General features: G+C 49.3%; 2 protein-coding genes across 3 annotated transcripts; one reads left to right on the top strand and one right to left on the bottom strand.

The window, feature by feature from the left end:
- The first annotated feature begins 273 nt into the window (after positions 1-273).
- Positions 274-20,029, top strand: PCYT1A (phosphate cytidylyltransferase 1A, choline). 2 transcript variants are annotated; one of them, XM_057367225.1, is made up of 9 exons: positions 274-308; positions 6,846-6,986; positions 9,758-9,857; positions 11,775-11,891; positions 13,820-13,971; positions 14,763-14,841; positions 15,558-15,700; positions 16,737-16,925; positions 17,500-20,029. In XM_057367225.1, exons 2-9 carry the CDS (start codon positions 6,870-6,872, stop codon positions 17,704-17,706), a joined length of 1,104 nt encoding a protein of 367 aa, XP_057223208.1. In that variant the 5' UTR covers positions 274-308; positions 6,846-6,869; the 3' UTR covers positions 17,707-20,029. The 2 variants fall into 2 exon arrangements, with proteins under 2 accessions (XP_057223208.1, XP_057223207.1); XM_057367224.1 differs by lacking the exon at positions 274-308 and adding an exon at positions 2,980-3,105.
- A 1,000-nt stretch (positions 20,030-21,029) lies between these two features.
- SLC51A (solute carrier family 51 subunit alpha) lies at positions 21,030-23,787 on the bottom strand. Its single transcript, XM_057367069.1, has 9 exons — positions 23,612-23,787; positions 23,305-23,399; positions 22,761-22,915; positions 22,572-22,645; positions 22,335-22,493; positions 22,076-22,187; positions 21,828-21,974; positions 21,524-21,629; positions 21,030-21,404 (listed from the first exon to the last, which is right to left on the bottom strand). Exons 1-9 carry the CDS (start codon positions 23,644-23,646, stop codon positions 21,268-21,270), a joined length of 1,020 nt encoding a protein of 339 aa, XP_057223052.1. The 5' UTR covers positions 23,647-23,787; the 3' UTR covers positions 21,030-21,267.
- Between the last annotated feature and the right edge of the window lie 257 nt (positions 23,788-24,044).

Raw genomic sequence — 24,044 nt, 5'->3', positions numbered from 1 at the left:
GATGGTGCTGAGCAGGGCTAAGAGTTGCAGCTGGATGATCCTTGCAGGTCGCTTCCGACCCAGGATATGCTGTGACGTGARGAGCCGGGGAGGAGGACCGTCGGCAGCCGGAACGGAGGTTCCAGGCGCGGTTTCCCGGAATGCAGGTTCCCCGTAGCGGGCCGGTCCCTTCCCGTGGTTCCGGGCGGACACGCAGCGGCTCCGCCCGCGCCCCGTTGGCGTCGGCGGGAGCGGGGCGGGGCCGGCAGCGGCMGCGGCAGCGGGGMYGGRCTCASCGGGCTGGGCTGCGGAGCGGCGGCGGTGCGCTGGTAGGGGACAGCCGGCGGGAGCGGGGRCTGGCACTGAGGGGGCTGTGGGTGCAGGGGACCGGGAGCGGAGCGGTGCCTGTTGCGGGACCGGAGCTGTGGGGTTGGTTTAGGTTGGCGACACTGAGGGCACCGCACGCTCACCCTGCGGAGCCGGTCAGGGGTCCCTCCCCAGGCCCTKCTCCCAGAGCGGTGGCCGTGGCACAGGCGGGGCGCTTCGGGAGGTGCTGGTCGGTTTGGACATGGACTACTGGCTTCGTGCAGGAGGGCACTGTCTGCTGGGGTGGTCGTGATGCGCTGTGTCCCCTTCGTGGGGGCTTGGGCAGAGGCCGGGGCTCGGGCGTGATCCTGCGAGGTGGCAGGGCTGGCAGCTGAGAGGAGACAGCGGCAGATGAGTGGGAAACTTTTGTAGTTCATCCTGAGGGTTTGGAGCGTGGGGACTCCAGGGGACATCCCGCCACCCAGGGGACACAGTCAAGGCCTAGGGAGGACAATKAGGAGGTGGCTGCGGCGAAGGAAGGTGTGACCCAGGTGCTGCGTAGGCACATGTCCTTTAACCCGCTTTTTGTGTCCACCGAAGTCCTGGCTGCACTGATTAATGGCTTTGTAATTGGCCTTAAAGTCCTGAGGAATTCTGAGGACTGCGATGTTCCTCAGTGGTCCTCACTCACTGTGAGGGAAGTGCAGGATGCTGCAGGTGGCCTTCCCTCTGTCCCCTCCCTGTGCTGCTGCAGCACCAGGACCCTGGCAAAGGCTGGGCTGGTCAGAAACAGGTAATGCTGGGTTTCCATCTGCAGGACCCTAGGGTCTGAGGACAGCCAGCCACTGTATTTGGCTTTGAAATTCAGATGACAAATACCTGTGGATTATTTCCCAAAGGAATTGTTTGTATATACAGAATTAATAATTCATAATTTTGAAGTTTCTYACTGCAGGGTCTGGGTTGTAACTGTCTTGAAATCATTGTACAGAGAACCACAAACAATAACTGTTGCAGTAAGGAATTGGTATTGGTGTGTAAACCTACTAAYAATGGAGGTTTACATCTCAAGTCTCAAAAATCCCTAAAATATTCTGCATAAACCCTAGTTCTGCTGCTTCACTCACCCAGCAGAGGCTGTCGGGACACTCAGTGCCTGGTGCTTATGATATACTCAGAAGGGCTGTGAATTCACAGAGAAGGTATTGACAGCAGTTTTTCTTTTTTTATGTGTATATTAAATAGCAGCACTATCACTGTCAGTGWTTGCACTAAACTGTTTTCAGTTGTGGCTAGACAGAATTATCTTAAGCCATTTGGGACTTTGCTGTTGAGAAGCAGCATCTTTCCATCCATTGCAGGACATGGGTACCAGAGCTTCTGTATTTTTAGGCTCTGCTTGAGTAAATGTTACAGSCTGCCTAGACCAGTAGGGGATGCAAGGCCTGGAGGGTTATTATAGCAGGTGTAGCAAAGGTGTGGATGCTGTTGGATGAATGTGTGGCACTGGCTGACCTGGAATCCCTTTTATATGTTCATGTGGCTTTTAACACACTGTTGGACAGCTGCTCTTGTTGATCTTGAGCCAAAGTAGCTGGAGCAGCATGTGTTTTACAAGTGGACGGGACTGTGCCAAATCCTGCAGTAACCTTTACAAGGGGCACRAGGGCTTGGACCATCCAGGTAGAGCAGATGCTGACTGGGGAGCACCACAGTCTCTGGAGGTGAGCAGGCTGGGTCACAGCCAGCAGCACTCTCTTTCCAGGCAGATGCTCTCAGTCTGGAGGCTGGGACAGAGCTGGGCCTGGCAAGMCTGGGCTGGGCATGAAGTTGACTTGGAGATTAAGCAAGTTTTTTAAGCACTGACAGAAGAGAGATCCATGATGAGTCTTCTGTCGTTAACCTCTCCCAGTTCTCTGTGTCTCCAACAGATCTCTGGAGGGATACACACCAGCTTAATTGGAAACTGTGGGTTGCAGGTGAGGGACAACAACAGGAAAAGGATTCTCTTTGATCTAAGGTCAGGGAATGCAGAGGAATGTAGGGTCGCTTTGGTACTTTATAGCCTGGCAAGGGACTTATCTGAAGTGACAGGACTTCTTCCTTTTCCCTGAGGCTCTTGCTTACATGCTGTCCGTGTGTCAAGGCAATTCTCTGCAGACAGCTGGCAGAGTGCAAAGTTTAGTAGTATTGCCTGCAAATGAGTCAGCAGAAAAGAAATATCTTGTTCCTGTAAAGTGCAATGATCTTGTAGGCAAAGCAGCACATGACAGTCACATCTGACTGTGCCAACACYTCCCAAGTTCAGAGGGACGATAGGACAGCCTTGGAACAGGCAGTGCAACTCAGGGAGCTGTGGGTGTCCTAGGGCCTCACTGGTCCAGATGCCAGTCTTGTGCTTTGGGTCCCTAGTGGGAATTGCAGCAGCCCTGGGCTGGAGCATTTACTGAGTTGTTGCAGTGAGTTCCTTTTCAGTTTAAGCAGCAGCATTTATTTTTCTTAGGCAGGTAAATCTGCAAGTGAAAAGCAGCAGAAGTAGCAGAAGAAATCCTGCTACTGATTTCAGTTTGCAGTCAGTATTCTGCAAGAAGCTCTTCAACACAYCAGAAGGCAGATGGGCCAGGTGCTCATGCCATCAGTGTGCTTAGGGAGMAGAAAGATGTGATCTGCTTCTCTGGGGTGTGAGGCTGGAGTTCTCCAACACCACCGAGACTAAGAAACGTCAGCACTGTCCATGAAGATGCAGACAGTGAGATAAGGCTTTGGCTAAGCAAGAGGATTTGCTGTGCCTATTCTGACCTCTTCCACCTGACAGAGATGGTAACTTTGGTGTTGTGGTTAAATTATAGCTGTGATGATGGTGCTGTTAACTGACATTAAGGAAGAAGTTTTAAATTCCTACCCTGCATGTCTAATTTTCTTCCTTTTCTAGTAATTAGTGCTCATCCATTTTCCCCTCTCGGAAGTGGCAGTGTTTCAGTGGGATTCAGTGATTCCTTGACAGGGAAAGCAACTCTTTTCCCATCTGGCAGTCAACTGCTTGTTGCAGAACCCTTGCAGGTCTCCCTTTCTCTCAGTGAGGTAGCTGGCAGATGATTCAAGACCCTTCTTTGATACTGTATGCACCAAATAAATAAGTTTAAGAAGCAAAGCCTGAGAGTTTTATAAAGTGATGCAGAGACTGTGATTTGCCCATGGTTTTTCCAAATGGGGCACTTCCAGCTTTGCTTCTTGCAAGCAGTTTCTCATATTCAGCCGTGGACTCAATAATGCAGGAGGGTGACACCTTAAAATAGAACAATGTTAATATTTTACAGAAAGGCTTTTTTCTGGTTATGCTTGCGTTCTGTCTTGGAGTGTTCGGAATGAGCTTTGAGAGTTATYTTATCTTTCCTCTACCCCCTTTGCTGCAAATGTAATTAATTTTAGAACAGGCAGTGTTTTATGCATTGGGGAAGCAAAGCCATGTCGTCACGTGTTAAGCTCAGCTACAGATGCTGGATCCCACTGTTGRTAAATAATTGTTTGGGATGCTATTTCAGTCACTTGGGTCAAAAATGAAGCATTCTAAGATTAGTAGGTTTATCGCAGTAAGGTGTGATGTGTTCCYAGTTTTTTATGAAGACAAGTTTGGTGATGGGAGGACTTCCCAGAAATGCRCTCACCACAGGATAGAGGTTTTGAAGTTCTGAATAGTGGTAAAATTATTGTTTCATTTTTGCATTAGTTTGAGTAATTAACAGAGCTGTGTCACTCATGAGGTGCCCAGCCCAGCTCTCCGGACACTGCGGAGTCTTCTTCAGCAATATGTAACCTCTAAGGTCAGAGCAGATAGAGCATATTTATCACCCCCCTGAAGCTGGTTTCTCACTTGATACATCAGGTAGAGCTGCTGCTGCTGCTGTGTGGCTGGTGCTGTGTCACCTCTCCTGCTGATTAAATGCACGGTGAATAATAGAATCTCTCAAGCTGGAATCCATTCGCTTAAGCTGTTGTTTGCCATCATTTAACTATGTATACCCTGAAAAATGGAAAAGTTGGGGTGGAGGAGAGCAGATGGTTGGGTGTGGGAGGGTCTGGAAGAAGCTGTTGGAGTTTTCTCCTCAGCTGGGACAGTGCTGCCCTGTGCTTTACCTGCAGTTTTTGGTTGGCCTTGAGATCTGCACCCAGCTCTGCACGAGCATGGTCCTGGTGATATTTCAGCAAAGACTATACCTGTGTGCAGAGAAGTCTGGTTGCTCTGATGGGTCAGACTGATGTGGGAAAAGCTTCACCCAGCTGTGCGTGGAGTCTATATTTCAGCGCCAAAGCCTCTGTTTTTGATGTTTTGCTGGGCAGTGGTTCAGAATGTGTGCATTTAGCACATTAAGAGACCTTTTAATTCTCTCCCAAGGGAAGGAGACCAACAGGTGACTTGAAGCACAGTGAAATTATTTTAACCAAATAACAAGAAAATTGGTTGCTGTTTCCCCCCACTGTTTCCATGAATTCTGGGGTTMTTGAACCAGAGATAGATGTTTGCTGCTTTTTTGTGAACGGGGTGTTTCTGCTAGGACCCCACTGGTCAATGACTGATCCAGAGTGTGGTTGCAAGGTGACACCTTGCAAAATGTAACAGTGACTTGTGCCATACCCTGTGTTTTCACAGAGGCACTTTGAAAGCTGCTGCATTTATAGCATGTATCTTGCCTCAAAGTTAAATGTTTGCTTAAGTGTTTTAAGACTTGGAGCTCAGCGTTGCAAGCTCTTCTTGCCTGAGGTTGTGTTTGCACCCTCCTGTGTGTTTGGTCTCAGGAAACAGTAAATTAATCACTGGAATGGGGGAAATGACAAGCTTGACTCACAGGCATTGTGGAGTGAGCACTGGATGGGTCACRCAGTTCTGAAATGTCCTTGTGGTTGCTCTTCACTGTCACTTTTATCTTCTCCACAATATTTTTTTGGCTCCCTACTGACCTAAGATTCTCTTTTTCTGTTCATAGTGCATTGTGGTAGGTCTAGCAGAGCCAGGGATACTTATATGTATGTAGCCCCAAACCAGTTCAGCTGTGTCTGACCCTGAAACTATCCATAAGGTATCATCATGCTGATGCACAGTGGGGAGGCAGAGATACTTGATCTTGTTAAACTGCATTTGACTTGTTTCTTTGGAGCATTCCTTAACCTYKAGTCATGTGTGCTTGACTAAGTCCCATCACTAAATCTGCTACTTTACAGCCCTTTCACARAACACACCCTTCTTGGCTGCCAAACAGCAGAGCTTTGCCAGGGGCCCTTAGTGAGGACATTCCCAGCTCATCCCAAGTAGAAYACTCAACAGAGAATCTCTGCTGAAGAAAAGGGTGATATTCAGAGGGGCATCTGCTGTTTGTCATACCTTGCACTTGCCCCACCTAACACATTCCAGCACACCCACTGCATGTGGGTGGGGAGACRTTTTAAATTCCTCACCACTCTTATTATTAGGGAGTTGAGGCACGCACCTAAGGATCRTTCCTGGGTGGAGGGGTCATGCTGCTCTCCTGTACAGCAGGCCAGAAGTGCCATGTGCTGCAGTGGAGAAGTGCACACTTCCAGTCAGCAAGAGAGATAAAGCTGCTTTTTAGTTTTTGCAGATCTAGTATTTGACACCATACCTTTCTATAAATCCCTGGTTTTGCTTCAGCTATGTGAAGCTGGACTTACTAGTACTCCAGGGCTCTTTTGGAAAGGTACAGTGGCTCCAGCCCAAAGTACAGATAACTTCCTTCCAAATAGCTGTCACAATTCCTGTCCCAAACYGGTGGTATGTCTGTCTGTTCATCACAGAATTGGTTCAGCTGAACCACCACTAATTGCAAACTGGTACATAAAACGCCAGAAGTAAGTATGGCCTAATGTGGTGTCAGCATCTGCTTCACCATYTGCTGAGTCACCACTGCAGTGGGGACAAGGGACAAGAGGGGAGCATGGTGGCAGCCATCTGAAGGTGGCTTGTCCCCACTGGCGAGCTACAGCTTGGTCTTACACAAACAGCAAGACRGCTACTCATTTAAGTTATGAGCCCYTCCCTCACCCKTATCCTTCTGCASAGAACTGCTCCTTCATCTCTTCAGGACTGTAGAAGGATGCARCACACCCACCAGCTGTCCTGGGGGATGTAAAGGRTGAAGRATMCAAATGAGGGATGGAGKAGGGCTGGACATGGACTGGGCATGYCATGATCCTTAAGTTGCCTTTCAGATGTGAAAATAGCATAGTTAGCCTCATAGTAATGATTTATAGTTTGCATTGCAACTCATGTTTCAGTGTCTCTCCAGCCAGCTGACTGCTGCACGCTTCTCTCTGCAGAACAGCTCTGAGTTGCATTAAATGATTCAGTATTCCCACCAGGCACTGTTTGTCAAGCCTTGGCAGCTGATGCCAAATACAACTGGCTAAGCCCCTTGTGAGGTGGCTGTGTCTTTGCACTGACCTTCTGTGCACTGTGCCTGCTGTTGACTGATTCTGCTTTGGAAGAACTGAGAAATACCTCTCTTTTCTTTTTTTTTCTTTTTTCCCTCTCCTTCATTTTGTTCCAGTTCTTACTGGACGTGCTTGGCAAGATGGAGCCGCCGACCTCCTCCAGGCTGAATTCCCGAAAGAGAAGAAAAGATGGATCGGGCCCTAATGGGGCAACAGAGCTCGATGGAATCCCTTCAAAAATGTCCCGACGCTCACTCGTAAGTAAGCAGAGATGTGAATTTTGGGAATGTGTGAGATGATGAYATTGAGCTGTAACAGAAGAAAGATACAGGTGGTGGTTTTTCTGTGGACAGAGAAAACAAGGAGGTGGCAGGGGAGCAGAAGCAAATGACAGTAGCTCTCCTTCTTGCAAATCCGGTTTGGAATCTTCCTTTGTTCATACTAACAACATACTTACAACGTGGGCTTAAATTAGGTCTGAGGCARGCATCGCTAAGCTGCTTTTGTGGCGTGTCCGGCTTGTCACTTAAGCTGAGCCAARCAGGCATGCATTTAGATAACCATGGAGAAGTAGCAGGCATTTCTCACAGGTGGGTTTCAAGTGACCCACTGGGAGGGAGAAATACTCCAAAAAAGCACGTAACAACTCATGAAACTGCAAGAGGATCTGAAGCCTGTAAGCTCCTGCAGAAGTAATCTGTTGAATCCATGCTGTGACACACTGGGAAGATCACGGTTCATTTGATTTTTTTTGGTCTGGAGAGAGACTGCATTTATATTGCTGATACTTTGASAGTGTCCAGAAAAAAAGCCCTGCAACAAAGAACTGAAAGGATTTCTTTTCCAGATCAACCTTGGGATGGATTTAACTAGCTAAAGCCAGTGCGATCTTTTCTGAAGGGGGTCTGATCCAGTTAATGCTACTGTAAAGGGCTGACTTTAACTTGTCCTTGCCACAATATTTCAATGATTAGCTTTTTATAGTTCTTCTCTGCTCTCTTCCTGGAGCTGTCCTGTRCATCACGTGTGCTCTAGTTCTTTCCTTATCTCTGTCAAAAGCCAGCTACCATCCCTGCCACATCATACCAGGGTCACGGTTCTTAGCAGAATGTGGTGATGTGTTGCAGCTTTCCTCCTCGATGACAACGTTTTGCTCTTCAGGAGGGCTGCAGCCCTGTCCCAGAACACTTGACAGGTGGTAATGAAGTAAGAGCAGCACCAGCAGTGAGAACTGGGGAGGCAGGCACGGGGGATGGAGGTTTGAGCTGTTGTGTAACTTATCCCACACAACCTTTATGTCCTTGACTGTTGCCAAAACCCACCCTGTCCCTCTTAAAGATCCCATGTATTTCATAARGAAAGACAAGTGTGCAGGTTATTTATTATTCTGTGGGAGTCACTTGCTCTTCAAGTTGCTGTCTGTCCTGTGTTAGAAATAAAGCATCTGCAAACAGCAMAAGACAAGTAATATCTAGCCACTTTCTAAGCTTCCTGCCTGTTTTTTAGCCACAGGGCAAACCCAGTTTGGTGAAAGATTTCTTTTGTTCCTTCCTTTTGCAAAAGTTTTATTTATTATAGCAAGAGTAATAGTGTTGCCTAACTGTGAGATTACCTTGAAGCCTTWACCACTCCCAACTAAGCAGCTGTTGGCAGAATGTTCCCCTGAAGCAGCAGGACTCAGCAGCAGATGGTGGTAACAAACCTGCTGACACATAAGCCTGTTGTATTGTGCACATCAGGTTGAGTTTTGACCCTGACTGGCCCTGCAGGGAAAGGGAAAGACTCTGGCAGGACCTTTTAAGGATATTTCTCTGTGTTCCTCTGATAATTTTGATAGGGCTTTTTTGTGCTTTTATTCCTAACTTTATATCGGGTATCTGCCAACTAAACTGCCAAGAATCTGGTTTTATGTGGAAGTCCTAGACTTAATGGCAGTGGTGAAAGGAGAAACCTACAGGCCTTACCTGACATTTAGGATCCAGGTAGAGGAGATGCTGTGTGAAACGTGGAGCCTCAGTAAGTTAAAGGAGGTGTTCWGCAGTAGCAGATTGCATGAATGTAGTAGTCAGTGCACTTCACTGTTTTCCTGTGCACTTCACTGTAAGCACTCTAATAAGGAATGACACGGGCCAGAATAGCAGCGGTTTTTTCTGGCTGCGGTGGTGCTGGACTCTGTAGCAGGATCTTGCATTGGGACAGGAAGCCAGAGAGGAAACTGATTAGCCTTTTGCAGCTTGAAGGCATTATTGTAACGATTTGCAAGCTTGTTTCCTAGTGTTCTGACTCAGGAACAATATGTCCATTGCAGCTCTACACCTTCCAGCTAGAAGGAAATTGAGCTGTTTGTTTTTGTTATGGGAAGGGCAGATGTTTTGTTTCCATTCAGARCAGACCAGAAATGATGCCTGGACTTCAGCTGTTGATTAAATGTACTACTGTGGTCAAGTTAGCAGGCTAGAGGGGGTTTCTTGCASCAGTTTGAGTTATTCTGCCACAGATCAAAGTCAGTCTCTCGCTTGTATGGCTCAGACATGATGATGACACATTCCCTGGGAATTAGTGCTGCTGTTGGTATTGCTCTTCTGCTCATTCACATACTCAAATTAAGGAGCTGTTACAGTTTGTACATCACAGCACAAGCTCAGGCACAGCAGAGTGGTGGTCTTGCTGGGATGGGCACAGCTGGAGCAATGACAGTGAGGTTTGAAGTTTTGCTTGTGCTGCTGTGAACTGCTGTTTGTCAAAGGTCTGGATTTAGCAGCTGCAGATCTGAGCCTCTGGTTTTCTTGGATCCAATATAACCACCACAAAACTCTTCTTTTCTCTATGTCTTCCTCTCTAAGCTCGGGCTAATCACCCTGCAGGGCTGTTTTGATGTTTTACACTAATTAGTCTTTTAGTACACGTGTCTGAACTGTGCAGAGGCACAGTGAGTCACCCAGTGACTAGGAGACTGCAATGGCAGRGCTGCCACTGTGAACTGCCCTCACTGCTGCACTCTGACAGTGAMACTTCCCTGGCTCTTTAGGGACTGAGGGAGCCAGCTCCGTTCTCGGATGAAGTGGAGATCGACTACAGCAAGCCATACATCAGAGTGACCTATGAAGAAGCCATGAGAGGGACCCCTGGTAAGTGAAAACAGACTGGAAGGGGATTGTATAAAGGTTGGGTTGGGGGGTGGGGGGTATGATTGTGATACCTCTGAGACTGAACTAATCTCATGCATTGGACCAGGTTTACAGTGACTTAGGAAATGCTTTGGTGATTAGATAACTGCTCCCATGTGAAACTGGGCCTGCCACTACACCTRAAATTCAAGTTTGAATGTGTGAGAAGGCTATTTGAAGTAAATTGATACTTATTTTAAACTCTAGCTGTGCCACTGACTGGTGTAGAGCTACACATTTTCTGTACTACTTGGTCTGAGGTAGCTTAAAGTCTAGCACTTTAAAAGTCACATTTTCTGAAACTTGGGCAAGTAAAACCAATATATATCTTTGTCCAGAATGTTCCATTCTAGCCTGGATTTGAATTAAAGTCAGTGCCATTAAACACCATAGGCCAGCCCCACAACAAGAATGTGTCCTTTTATTCTCTAAACCAGGCTGGGAGAMATACTACTCTCATTGCAAGTCCAGAGGGGAGGCAGAGGCACGACTGACTCCTGAAGAATGACTGCCCTCTCCTGCTAAACAGTGTGCAGATGGTGCTGTCTTACCTGGCCTCTCTGTTACRACTACAGAGACAATAAAATGCTGCACTTCTACATACCTGACTACTACTGAGAGATGAGCCAGCTCAGACTGAGACCTGGCTGTGGTTTCCTGCCAGARGTTTTGAAAATTCAGTGTGTTTCACAGTCTGCTTTAATTTCCCAGCTGAAAATCTCTAGAGTCTGCACAAAGGTCTCTGATTTCAACAGTGCTGGCTCTCCTGCCTGCCAAGACTAAAATACAGTGCACAKTTCCTTGTTGCTGTGCTCAGGAACTGTAGCTGCTGCAGGTACAGAGGAAAGGGAAGGGTGTCCCAGCGACTTTCCAGAATGTGATTGTGCATTCATAAAGGTCTGCCAGGACCAGTCCTCACAGATCAATCCTCTTCTGGCATACAGAAAGCTTTGTAATCACAGATCTCCAGATCTTTGGCTCTTCAGAGCCTCCTGGCATCTTCAGACTGAAGTCTTAGAACCACTATAAAGTGATTGTAAAAGGCTGTCCTCAGACTGACTCCTCTGCATAGCTTGAATTGAACAATCATGACCTTTGCATCAACTCTTCTTCTTTCTGCCTCCCAAATTCTGTCTCTGGGAACCTCCAGGGCCTTGCCCAGACCCATGGGGTCTCAGCTTTCTGCTAGGTCCTCTGTGTGCTGTCTTCATTGCAGCTTTGGTGTGCCTCGGCTCACCACTGCTGAGTCTATCTGTCTGAACTGGGCTAAGAGAGCAGCAAGCTGCTCCCAAGTGTGTCACATATAAAGACTGTGGCTTTTGGTTGCAAGCAGCAAGAGGATTGTAGTCCTGTGTGGTCCCAAGATCAGAAGCCTCCCACTATTACATGGCAGTGCTAGMCTGGCTCACTTTACCTCTGTGCTGACCTCAAAGAGCTGAGCTACAATTTCCCCTGGCAGGGGTGGCCTGAGGAAAGTTTTTCTCCTCCTCCTCCTCATTATTATTATTGTCGTTATTATTATTACTATTATTATTACTATTATTATTTCTATTGTTATTACTATTATTAATAATGGATTTAGCTGACAATGCCAATGGTTCAGCAGAATTGTGTCTGCTTTTCTTTGAGCAGTCCAGCTGTGTTTTTGAATAAAACCATGCACTGCACGAGTCTGGGGGAGTCCGTGATGCTGATCCCTCAGCCAGGCTGGTGGCTGTGGCAGGCCAGGCATTTCTCCTCACAATTCTGTCCTGGCTATGGTGCTGCGTTCTGTAACACCTCCATGACTTTTAGAAGGTCYTCAAACGTGAGTATGAGCAGCAGCAGCTGCTTCTCCAGGAAAGCATATTCACAGCTGTCTCTGTCCCTTTGGCACAGTGGATCGCCCCGTCAGAGTTTATGCCGATGGAATATTTGACTTGTTTCACTCTGGACATGCCCGGGCCTTGATGCAGGCGAAGAACCTCTTCCCAAACACATACCTCATTGTTGGAGGTAAGGAGTGACCTTGTTGACTTTGGCTGTTGCAGGAGTACAGTTTAGCTCTGGTTGTGCATACAGGGGTTTTGTCTTTGTGGCTTCAGTGGCTCTCACTGCAAGGCGCTTGTCCCAAATGTTGCTGAAGTCTTCTTRCAAAATATTAAGGGTTGGATATGTCTGCAGAAAGATATCCTGTACCAAATGAATGCTTAAGGAAAAAAATTTTGATCATGCTGCTCTAATTTGACCCCTCTGTTTTGTGACAGATACGAGGGAGTTGCATATCTGAGTACCAAAATATACTAGGGATAGTTGAGCATCTGACTCTTGAATGAGACAGATAAAGTATGACTGAGGATCYCTCCATGGCTGCTCTGTGCTACCTGTATTGCCCTGCAAGTCACTGCCCAGCTCCAGCTCCCAGCTGGGGTTTGCTAATCCTTCTAGGAGCATGGAGATCACAGTGGTTTCTTGGGCATGTGGCATGTAAGTCAGTGAGGCCTTCTKTCTCTAAATAGAAGTTCCCCATTTTGTCTATTAGGTCATAAGTCTTTTGATGATGCCAGGAATATCCTGCTGAGTGCCTGAAGGGACTTAGCAGAGGTATTTCAGCCAGGCCTCCTTCAGGAATGAACAGTAAAAAAAATACCCCCCTTCTCACTGCTGCAATACGTGGGCTTCTGTCCAGGCAGTGGCTCCGTGCTTGTCCCTCCACCCATGTTAAGGACACACCAGGCTGTGCATSTTATCTGTCAGGAGTTTACCCCTGGTCAGGCTGCATAATGATACTGAAGTATGAGAATTGAAAATACCTTTAACTAGTTTTCTCAGCTCCCAGTGTCTTCCTGAAGCAAAATGAAATTCTGAGTCTACCACTGACTGATTTTAACATCCTTGGTTGGTTTATTTCCTTATCACAGTTTCACTCATTGCTGAGAGCATTTTATGGCGGTATGTCTGCAATTCTTGTGTACTATAGTACTGTCTGGTAGGGCAAGGGAGGGAGGAGACCTGAAATAGCTGCTCCAATGTAAAAACTGCCCTGAGTTTACAAGTCTTAAAGACTGAAAGAYATCCCCATGTACATAAACAAGCAGGAAAATARCTTCAGRTCAAACTATTAACATGTTAAAGYKGCAAAGAGCGTAGCCACRCTCTTTCCCTCTGGGAGATGGGTGRGGACGAGCACAAAGAACTGCTCCTCATACAGAAGGACTGAGACAAGAGGCCAYAGCCCAAGAGAACATTAGCTCCAAGCAGGGAAAAAATCTCACCCGCTCTTTATCATCTGTTTGTCTGTAATGTAAATACATCCAATACCAGTGAGACTGGTAATGCCTTGTTTAYTTTTCAGTTTGATAATCAAATAGAACTCTTTCCTCAATATCTTACATTGCAGATTATGAAGAGTTGTTAATTTACTTTCTCATAGAACATAATTATTAAGCTAACTTGATTTCCTGTCAACTYCCTTTTTGTTTTAACATAACTTTCCAAGACTGTGGTAAGGCATTTTATGAAATCAGAAGTTTAGGCAGCGAGGTTTTTAAGATTCCAAGCCTAAAACATCCATTGCTTTAAAAGCAGATTTCTGCCCAGCAGGCCTCCAGGTGCCAGTTTGTGTACAAGAGTTGTCTTCTGTGTTAGTTGGTTTTCTTGATAAGTATTGTAAGCTCTGGAGATCTTAAAGGCTTGGCATGTGGGTCCCCAAGTTGGGCATAAATTCCCCAAACAGCCTGCCCAGAATTGCTCAAGAGTTTAGTGCCCTGCACTGCTCCCTGTTCCTGATGCTTTGTGGCTGGAATATCTGGGTTTGGACATGCCAGTGCCAGCCTCTGTCAGTTGCTGGCACTGCCTGGTTCAGCAGAGGTGTGGGCAAGGTCCTTTTAGTGTAAATCACTGGGGTAAGTGCTTCAGACTGTGTCCTCTGCCTGTTTCTCCAGTCTGCAGTGATGAGCTGACCCACAACTTCAAGGGTTTCACAGTAATGAATGAGAACGAGCGCTAYGATGCTGTGCAGCACTGTCGCTATGTGGATGAGGTGGTGAGAAATGCACCGTGGACCCTCACGCCCGAGTTCCTGGCAGAGCACAGGGTAATTTGTGACATCKGATCTGTTTGGAATTTTGATTAGCCTCTCTCTGTTTACAGCAAGAATTCATCCTTGGGGCTGACCTCTGCCTGAGCAAACCATTTCTGTTGAAAACTCCTTAAATATAGAATGGAGTGGGTTATGGGAATCGAGTGGGTTTCTTGGGAGTGTGGAAGCATTTGCTGAGCTAGCAGGTAATGTTAAAATAAGGTAGACATTGTGACATGGTGAAAAAGCCTGAGAGGATCTTGCTATTTCAGGAGAAGTTGRTGCTGGTTACAGATTGGTATGAAGYGCAGTCRGGAGAGGRTTACATGGGTTGGAWGCAATTTCTGGTGGGTGTCTGGTCCAACTCCCTGCTTACAGCAGGAGCAGCTTAGATATACATCAGCTCTCCTCCAGCGGGAGACCAGACAAGCTGTCTTGAGAGCCTTTTATCAGTTAGTTGGTGAGATAAAGTGACAGGAATCTCTAACATCTGTTGAACAGCTTTGGGAGGTGAAGGAGTCTCCAGGGGAGCTTGTTGCCATTAACAAGCCATTTCTCTGTGGGGCTTAAAACAGCTGTGTCCTTATTCCTAGCCTTTTCTTTTCCTCTCTGTCATGTGCTTACAATTCACAAGCAATTGCCTGTGAGAACGTGGGACTACTCTGTTGTGTTGGAACAGAGGAAAGTGTCTTGCTGTTCTCTCTCACACCCCTGCGTGGAGGTGTTGAGCCAAAAGTTACTGTCTTTCAATAGCAGGGGATCTGCACATTCCACTTAAAATGTTTACTTGCTTTTTGAATTTTCAGATTGACTTTGTTGCCCATGATGACATCCCCTACTCTTCTGCTGGCAGTGATGATGTCTATAAGCATATAAAAGAAGCAGGTGGGTCCCCCTCAAATTCTCCAGGGCTTCCTGTCACAGTCTSCTGTAGTTTCTCCTCTGTAAGGCAAGATCATGTCCCTCTGGGAACAAGGTCTGCCCAGGAGGCTCTTGCAGCAGGAAGAAGCAGCTCTGGGCCCTGCWTCATCAAACTAGGACTGTTCCATGGCCCAGCCCAAGCATGGCCCAGCATTAATTCTTTATTTCAGTCTAGTTATTTTGATTGAATTAACAGCAGCCTCTTGAAAACATACTAYGGTTTGGCTTAGAGATTTTCACAAGTGGGGAGTCTCATGAATTTAGCAAAGGGGCACCTCTAGCTGTTTGCTGTAAAATCACTGGGGGTGCAGCTTTTTTATATCTATCCAAATTCGGCCATCAGAGTGTTAYATTTCCATCCATTAAATTATAGGACCCCTTGTCCTGTCCTTATCCCCTTGCTGTTCTGTATGCAGTGGATTATAGTCAATATTTAAACCAGCTAAAGTGAAGAGCTTTTCATTAGAACACCTGGTATTTTGACAGGCTTTTGACATGTTTTGATCTTACTTAGATGTYCCAGAAAGGATAACTCTGGTATTGTGGATTTAAGGACAAAGATGTGAGAACAGWTAGGAAGCAAGCTCTTGACAGCAGAGGTTGTTTCCTAAAAGAGGTGGCAGCAGCTTTTTGCCCTGTGTCTTACTCCAGCTGTCCTGGGTCCTGTTCCCCAACTTTAGGCATGTTTGCACCGACCCAGAGGACTGAGGGGATCTCCACRTCCGACATCATCACGCGCATTGTGCGGGACTACGATGTCTATGCCAGACGGAACCTGCAGCGGGGCTACACAGCCAAGGAGCTCAAYGTCAGCTTCATAAACGTGAGTTGAAGTGGGTCTCACCACATGCTGCAGKAGCCAGAATCTTGCAAAGTGTGAAGAGAGTCTTGTCTAGTGATAGCGCAGTTCTGCCGTGTGCCAGTGAAAGGCCTGTCTGCAGAGCTAAGCATTGGCACCAAACCAGTGTCCTTGGAGTAGAAATTAGTCTTTTTCCATTCCTGAAATCACCTCAGGGAGCCACTCAGAGGAGCTGCAGGTTTGCTAATACTGCTCCATTGTCAGAGATGTCTTGGTGACGTCTTACCTGTTAAAAGATCTGGAGAGAGGGTGTGTGGCAAAATATATGTTTTTTTGAATGAAGAGTGAGTTGTTCTTGACAGCAGCTGCTGGCCCATCTCTCTCATCTTCCCCCAGCCACCTCCTTAGGGTAGAGTAATTTATTAGGATAAGATCTGATGCTGTTTCCACTGTTCTGTTCCCTTCCTGGAACTGCAGGAGCAGCAGTGCTTGGGTAGGACAGAAGGACATGTYCTSATCCTGTACTGAGCAGCTCTAGCCCTCAGGAAAAATACATGGCAGAAGACATTTTTTATGTTGGAAATAAAGTCGTAAACATTTTTTTTATCACTCAGATACTGTTCCTGTTAACAACAATGAAACAGGAGAGGTAACGGCTGCTTGGCCTCACTTTGGCACGTAACTCTGCCTCTGTTTAAAAACACCCAGCAGAAAGACTGGTGCTGTTGTGATATGCAGAGAGACCTACAGCAAGTCACTCRAAGCTAATCTGTGTGCTGTATAAATATTTCCCTCTTCCATGCACTCCTATTAGATAGTGCTTATCTCTGGCTTTAGTCTTGCTTTGTGTACTRTGCCAGTGCCTGCCACAGAGTATCTCACAGCCCACTGTGTCTGCCATGTAGTCTAGGGAAAAAGTGTCATGGAAGTGAAGGAGAAGTGTCACCAGACTAATGGAGATGCTAAGTCTCCAGCAGCAGTTCATTGTAGTAACACAGAGCAGAGGTGCTTGTCACTCAGTTCTGGTGATCTGTATTCTGATCCACTACTCTTTGTGCAGGAGAAAAAATATCACCTCCAGGARCGTGTGGATAAGGTGAAAAAGAGGGTGAAGGATGTAGAGGAGAAGTCAAAGGAATTTGTCCAGAAAGTGGAAGAGAAGAGTATTGATCTCATTCAGAAGTGGGAAGAGAAGTCCCGGGAGTTCATCGGCAATTTCCTGGAGATGTTTGGCCCAGAAGGTGCATTGGTAAGGAGCTGCTCTGGGAAAAGGGGAAAGGGAATTCATGGAGATCAGACATTGTAGGGCTTCTACAGAGTCAGCAGAACAAAGGTTTGGTGTTTGTTGCAATGCTCAGTGTGCTGCCAGTCTCCAGACAAGTTGTCCCAGGCTTGGGCAGCCTGTTTTCAGAGAGCCCTCACATTGCCAATGAAATAACACCAGTCACAATGAAAATTGAAAAGTTCCCCTGTCCCACAAGCTGGCCTGTAAACTCTGTCTTGTGCCATGCAGACTACTGAGTTGCCAAGAGGGTGGTGGTCACTGTGTTCACTGGCCTGGAATGAGTCTGGAGCTACTCATTTGCACCAGGCTTTCCTGCACTACTGGGTGAATATCACAGGCACTTCATGTTAGAAGTGCTTGAAAATGGGTGGTGATTACACTGTGTGCAGTTTCCAAAGCCCAGAGTGATGCTGGGACTTTTTCTGCTCCTGAATTGCTCAGAGTACTGAAGGGACACAACTCAAAATGCTGCACAGGCTGTAAGTAGTGTGCACTTCCATGACTGTAAATCGTGCTGTCTTCCTGCTTCCCTCACTAGAAACACATGCTGAAGGAGGGCAAGGGCCGGATGCTGCAGGCCATCAGCCCAAAGCAGAGCCCCAGCAGCAGCCCCACACACGACCGCTCCCCATCTCCCTCCTTCCGCTGGCCCTTTTCCACCAAGACTCCTCCTTCCTCACCTGCCAACCGCTCCAGGAACGAGTCTGCAGTCACCTATGACATCAGTGAGGATGAAGAAGATTAACCTACCTGCCAGGATTTGCTGCGGACCGCTAATCGCTGAATCCTAAGTCCAGACCCACTGGGGAACTCTAAATGAGCAAGAGAGCCATAGGAACAGGGTTGACGGCGAGCACGGGGCCTTGGAGGCACCCACTGCTCTTAGCAAGGGCTGCTGCCTGGAAGCACATTCAAACCTCCTYCCCCTTCTTCTCCCCAAATCCCCTTTTTATTGTTTACGTTCTAGCGGTTTCCAGGGTGAAGATGGTTTTTATATTTTAAGAAAATATTCTTTAAAAGCGCAGAGAATATCACTCAAGCGTGGCTTTTGTTTTGGTTTCTTTTCCCTTGTTAAACCTCCAGGCAAGAGGGAGAGTGGGAAGACCCATCTGTCTCTTCTTTCCTTCAGCTCCTCTGTCTTATCCCCCCCACCCCCAGGCAGTATCTGTGCCACTGCCAAACGAAAGACCCCTCAGTTCCTCRACCAGCATGACCTCAAGAGTCCACACGAAGCAGTGGTGTAATGAGGCTTCTAGGAAATAGAGACACCCCTGCTGGGCTGGAGCCGATAGGAATCTATCCAGCAGACCCTGTAGTGCTCGCATGCCTCTTAACTGAGCTTCCCAGCGTGTCGCAGTGAGGGYGTGCTGGGCAGGGGGTACCAGCTTGGCACGCAGGAGTTACACCCGGGAAGGACTTGCAGCACTGTAGAGTGGCACACCCCGCAAAGTGCACAGCATTCACAGCTCCATATTGTAGAGGGGCTGCAGGGGAAAGGCCTTTCATGCTAATCTTAACAAGACTGCTAAATCCTGAGCTAAAATTGAGCCCTCAGTTGCTGTTGGAGAGAAGAGAATGAATCTTTGCTTCAGGGCATTTGCTGTCGTGCATTTCCTTGGGTGTGAGAGCCCAGGTAGGAAATGAATGTGTGTACTCTTTTGAGAAGTTCCTTGTCCCAGTTTGTGGTGTGTTACACATTTTACTGTCTGTCYAAACGGCCCCTCAGCACTGTGCTCTGTGTGTGTTAGTCTGTGTTCAGTTGCTGTGCTCTAGGGGCTGGAGGAGTTCTTCACACTGGTGCCATGAAGTCACTGCTCTAAGGGCAAAGCAGCCAGTTTGCTGCCCATGTCAGTGTTTGCAGCTGGACAGATGAAGGGCACTTTTTACCCCAGTGAAGGGCCCCAGTCCCATATGACAGTTACCTGGCTTGTGCAGTACATGCACAAATCCATGCCTGCTCACTCTGCTCCATGAGAYAGAACAGAAAGAGCGTCAGAGAGTGCTGCAGCTTTTTAAACATGTAATGCTTGTTTGAGTCCCTGGTCCAAATTGTGCCTGCTGTCATATCTGTGATATACACTGAGCTTTGTGGCCTGTGGCTCCCCAAGGGGGCTTGCCCTCCCTATGGCTGAGCAGAGCAGGTGGGTGCACCCTGTTCTGCAGCCAATGCTGGAGGGACTGGCCTTGCTGTCGTGTAACTGTAGAGCTTTTCTGTCAGGGTTTGCCTCTGATACCCACTGTCTCTGGGTGGAGCTGCTGGGCAGGTTGCCTGTATCCCACAGTGCTGGGAGAAGAGGACAGCTCAGAGCCCRCTCAGCAATGCTGCAGGGAGGTCTCCAGAGCAGGATGTGAGACTTGGGGAGCAGCACACACAAGGAGGAAATTTGTCAAGTGCTGCCACAAGATCTGCACACTGTGATGCTCCCAGGGCACGTGATGGCCCTGTGGTAGGAACAGGCTGCAGCTTCTTTCCAGCTTTTATCTTGATGGTCCTTTGTCACACTGCCAAAGGGCTTGACAGAGGTTCTGTGCTTCTGTTGAGCCAGAACTGATATAGGAAGGGGTATTTTGGGGATCACTAATCTGCCACTTGGACCTCTTTCAGCAGGAGCATGGCTGGCTGCTGTGGATTTTAAACTGTAAGGAGCAAATAACAGTCAYTTGGTAGAAGCCAATCCCCTGGTTTATGAGTGGTAGAGCACTTAATTCRTATCACTCGCACTGTCACTTCCCTCATCTTCTCCACCTTCCCTTCCTCACCCTTCCCTCAGTACAGATGTTGCGTTGCTTCCCTGAGCCAGATCACAAAGGCCAGGCTGCTTTAGAGCCTTACTACTGTTTTAAACACAAGTTATGCAACAGTGTTCTGTAAGTTTGGTTAACAATGGTGTTTTGGATGGTGGGCTTGTTCTGCAGAAACCTTAACATACTTGGTTTCTCTGCAAAATCTGGGGTGTTTGGTAAGAAGCCAGCCATGGTTTTACATGTAGCTTGGAATAACAGAGCTGTTTCTTGTAACCAATAATCCCTGCTTCCTCCTTGCACTGAAATTAAATTGGACACTGAAATCCCAGTCTGGTCTTTTTTTTTTTTCCTTTGTTTTCTCCTGATTGCTGGACCAGTCTTGCCCAGCACTGTCATGTTTTATCAGGAATAGGTAAGAGCTTGATCTTTTAGCAAAACACAAGCCTAGTTCCCCAAGATCATCTTGTTACCCACAGATACACCCAGTGCTGCTGCTTCAGGGCTGTCCTGCACACCTCTAATCCATCCCTCACTCTTCAAAAGAAGCATCCAGAAGAGACATGCTTGAACTAAGCACAAAATAAAAGGTGCAGTGGGAAAACAAAACTTCACCTGCATGCCACAAAGAATACTGTGGAGTTTGATGCTGCAAAATTTAGAGGCATCTACTCAGGTGGGACAGCCCTGTCTCACTTCCTCTGTAGATCTGGGGTGTGACCCCCTGGGACAGGATTTTCTCATGGCACAGAACAGCAGCAACAGGACAGAACTGACAAAAGGTGCCAGGGATGGTGGTAGAAGCAAAAGCACTGGAGAGTGCTACGATGTTTTAACATGTGATCTGCTCATTTGAAACCATGGTCTGAGTTGTGCCTCTGGTAATGAACAGTTGGGGTCAAAAGATTACCCAGTGGTTTCTGAAAGTTCCCACTGCTGCTGATGTCTATCCCCACTTCTGGAGCAGATACTGGTACTGGACCAAGGCTGGTTAAGGCAGCATTAACTAATTGCTTCTGTTACAAAGGTGCTTCAAGGCTCCTTTCTTTGCCTGGGCCCTGACTGGCAGGTGTAGAAGCTCTGAGCAGTCAGCATGATGGAGAACGTGCCCCAGGGACAGGCCAAACCCATCTCCAGATGTCTTGGGGGAAATCACCATTGGCCTGGGCCTGCCTTGGCTGTGGGACCCCAGCCAGCAGCACCCAGACCTCAATGTCATAGCTGGATGGCTGTGTTGGTCTGGGCTTCATCCTCCTCCCCCTGTGTGGAGTCATCTCCCACCCAGCCTAGGCAGAGATAATATGAACCCAGTCACCAACACAAGGCTCAAGTAAAAATGTTATCTTTACTCAGTGGTAGATGAGCCTCTGGGTTAGAGGCAGCTCCATGGACCCCCTTGGCTTTTGGCTTTTAGATTTCAGAGCCTTTCATTTTGTTCCTTCCCCTTTCTGCCTCTTCTGCTGCCAGCAGCTGCCCAGGGCCAGGGAAGGAAGAGAAGGTTGTGCAGGGCAGAGCAGCCCCTCGCCCCACTCTGTCCCTTGGCACCGCAGTTTCTCCCTGCTACTCAGGCCTTGATGTCAGCAGCCGTGGGTGCAAGGCTAGCAGGCTGGTAGCCAGGCTTGTCATCCTGCTTGCGGTAGTACATCCGAGTCAGCACTGCCAGGATGAAGGTCTGCGGGATCAACAGCTGCACGTTCATCTCTGCAAGAGCAGAAGGGTCATTGGAAACCACCTTCATCCACCTTGCCCACTTCTTATGCCATGTGATGGAGGGGCTCAGCCAGGAGCAGGTGGTGCTGMTCCCCCATCTCCCAACTTACGCTGMGACCTGGCCTTGGAGGAGAAGGGCGGYGAGCAGGCGATGTTGCCGTTGTTGGCCAGGATGCTGAAGATGGCAGGCTGGAGCGCCGTCAGGAGGAGCAGGATCTGCCATCACCAACACCCTGGTGRTGAGGGCAGTGCCACTGCCCAGCTCCCACCCTTCACCTTCCCCACTATCCCACAGCCAGACCGGGTTCTCACCCAGCAGCAGCTCCTGCCCCCATCTTCCCTTGTGCCAATTCATCCCATCTGTGCTGCAGGAGCCCCTCTTCTAGGAGGGAGCCGTGCAGGACAGGGGCTCACCTGGAAGCAGGTGAACTTGGCCTGCATGTTCTGCTCAGCCAGGTGCAGCCGGGCCTGCCGAAAGAGGATGCCCAGGGCCCACAGCCCAAAGAGGGTGGAGACACCAACCAAGGTGTTGATCCAGAGGGCCACGCTCTCTGCTGAAATCTGAGGGGGACACGGAGGAAACATTACTGGGCTGACAAAGCTCGGGTGGAGGCTTCCTGTCAAGGTCATCAACCTGCCCATCCCTGTGCTCTGGCACTCACGTCAGCAGGGTTGTAATTCCCATCGGCGGCCAGGATCAGCCCCAGGAAGACAGCGACTGCCCTGAAGAAGGCGTACTGGAAAGTCCCCAGGATCATCAATTTAAGCTTTTTCCTGGCATGGTGAGAGAGACCAGTAGCACTTGGAGGTCTCCAAGTCCCTGCCCAGGGACTTCTCTTCCAGMCCAGCAGAATCAGGGGGTGAAAGCCTTTCCAGGACTTTCAGACCAGGAAGCAGAGTTTTATCCCAGCTCTCCCTCACCTGCTCATGGTGATTCGAGGCAGGCAGGGGCAGCAGCAACAGCAGGGCCCAGTGCTGACCACCATGGGCACGTCCTTCAGGGTGCTGAGCAGYGCCTCCTTCCCCCCAAAGCCCTCCACCATGACCATCATCAGGAGGTAGAAGCAGACAGCGAAATASCTGGGGAGGAGGAGGAGGAAGGCAGGTCAAGCCCTGTGGTCTCCGTGGTGCCCCTGTCCCAGGGTGGGGGATACTCACGCTGTGGTGGCCATCTCCACCACCATCATGGAGCGGGGGAACCACAGGCTGAAGCAGCTGACCACTGACACAACCTGGGGGACATGTGAGCTTGGCACACTGACACTCCCTTGTCCTGTGGGCTGGCACCCCTTGGGTGGCCCTGTGCCCCCAGGGTGATGCCCCCACCACCCTCACAGCCCAGCTCACCGTAGGGGCTGAGCTGCTCCAGCAGAGSGTCTTCATCTTGATGGGGCAGCAGATCTTACGGGTGAGGTACAAAACCTCTTCCACGTAGATCACAACTGACAGCACTGTCATGGTGGTGCAGAGACCCAGGATGATGAGTTGGGCCATGTCCAGCTCTGCCAGGGAGGGGTGARAAGCCATTTTCATCCTGTGTTGTCCCTCCTGGAGCCATAACTGCAGGGAGCTGTCCCACGACCCACCGCTCCACAGTTTAGGAAGCTCTGTGCCACGCCCTGGACGTGTCTGTCTATGCCAGCCCTGGTGATTCTGCCCCGCTGCTCCCTGTCCCCTGTCACCTGCCGCGGTGCTGGCCCTTCCTGGGYTGTCCCCATCCCTGCAGGCAGGACTTACGGGATGGGAGTCAAAGACCCTGGCAGCAGCCCAGTTTCTGACTTCTGGGTCTGCTCCCTGCCTGCACTTGTCACAGCCACCCTACCACCTTCATCCCTGTCCTGCTCCCATCCGTGACAACAGCAGGGTCCCCCCACCCCGTCCCCCCACCTACGGTGCAGCAGCTGCTGGGAGCGGGGCGGCAGGGAGAAGCAGGCAGCCGGCACGCTGAAATTCCTGATCAGCATCTCCACCAAAGGACGGGAGAACCTGCGGAGCAGAACGGGAGTGCCGCACGGGGCCGCGGGGACACGGGGACACCGAGCCCCGCAGGGTCCGCGGAACCCCGCAGTCCCCCGGCTGCCTTGCCTCACCGCCAAGCGCCTCCCTTCCTTTACACGGGGAATGAATAATCCAAAGTTCTGCTCCAAAAAGTTGGATTTGCCCGGCTGCAAAGCGGCACGGGGATCTCCGGCACTAACCTGGGGTCATCTGCCAGCTCCAAAGTGGGATCCATCCTGTTCAGCTCCTCGCTGGCTCCGTCCCAGTGGCTGTGGGGCTGCTCAGCTGTCACCGCGTGCCTCAGCTCCCCTGGCCGGCCCTCGGGGTCAGAGTCCCCGGGGCAGGGACCGCGGGACGATGCCGCGCCTCGTTCCACTTTAACCAGCCCTGCAGYGCTTCCCTCCCTCTGCCGCCGCTCCGGCACCCATTGGCGTGGCCCCACGCCGTCCCGGCCCACCGAGTGCTTTGGCCACCCGGTCATCGACCCGGCGTGCCGGGAAGGCAATTGTCACCCGTGCCGGCACGTCTGCGTGTGCCAGGGCTCGGGGCGGGGTGGCACTGCTGTGTGCCCCTCGGGCAGCCCGGACACGGGCTGGCGGTGCCATGGAGGGTCCGGGTCCTGTCCGTGTCCCC

The sequence above is a fragment of the Malurus melanocephalus genome, unplaced genomic scaffold (genome assembly GCF_030028575.1).
Source record: "Malurus melanocephalus ecotype Western Australia unplaced genomic scaffold, MMel_1.1 scaffold_75, whole genome shotgun sequence".
In the NCBI taxonomy this organism is placed as follows: domain Eukaryota; kingdom Metazoa; phylum Chordata; class Aves; order Passeriformes; family Maluridae; genus Malurus; species Malurus melanocephalus.
Note: the sequence above shows the minus strand (reverse complement) of the source record. Positions and strands in the feature narration are given on the sequence as shown.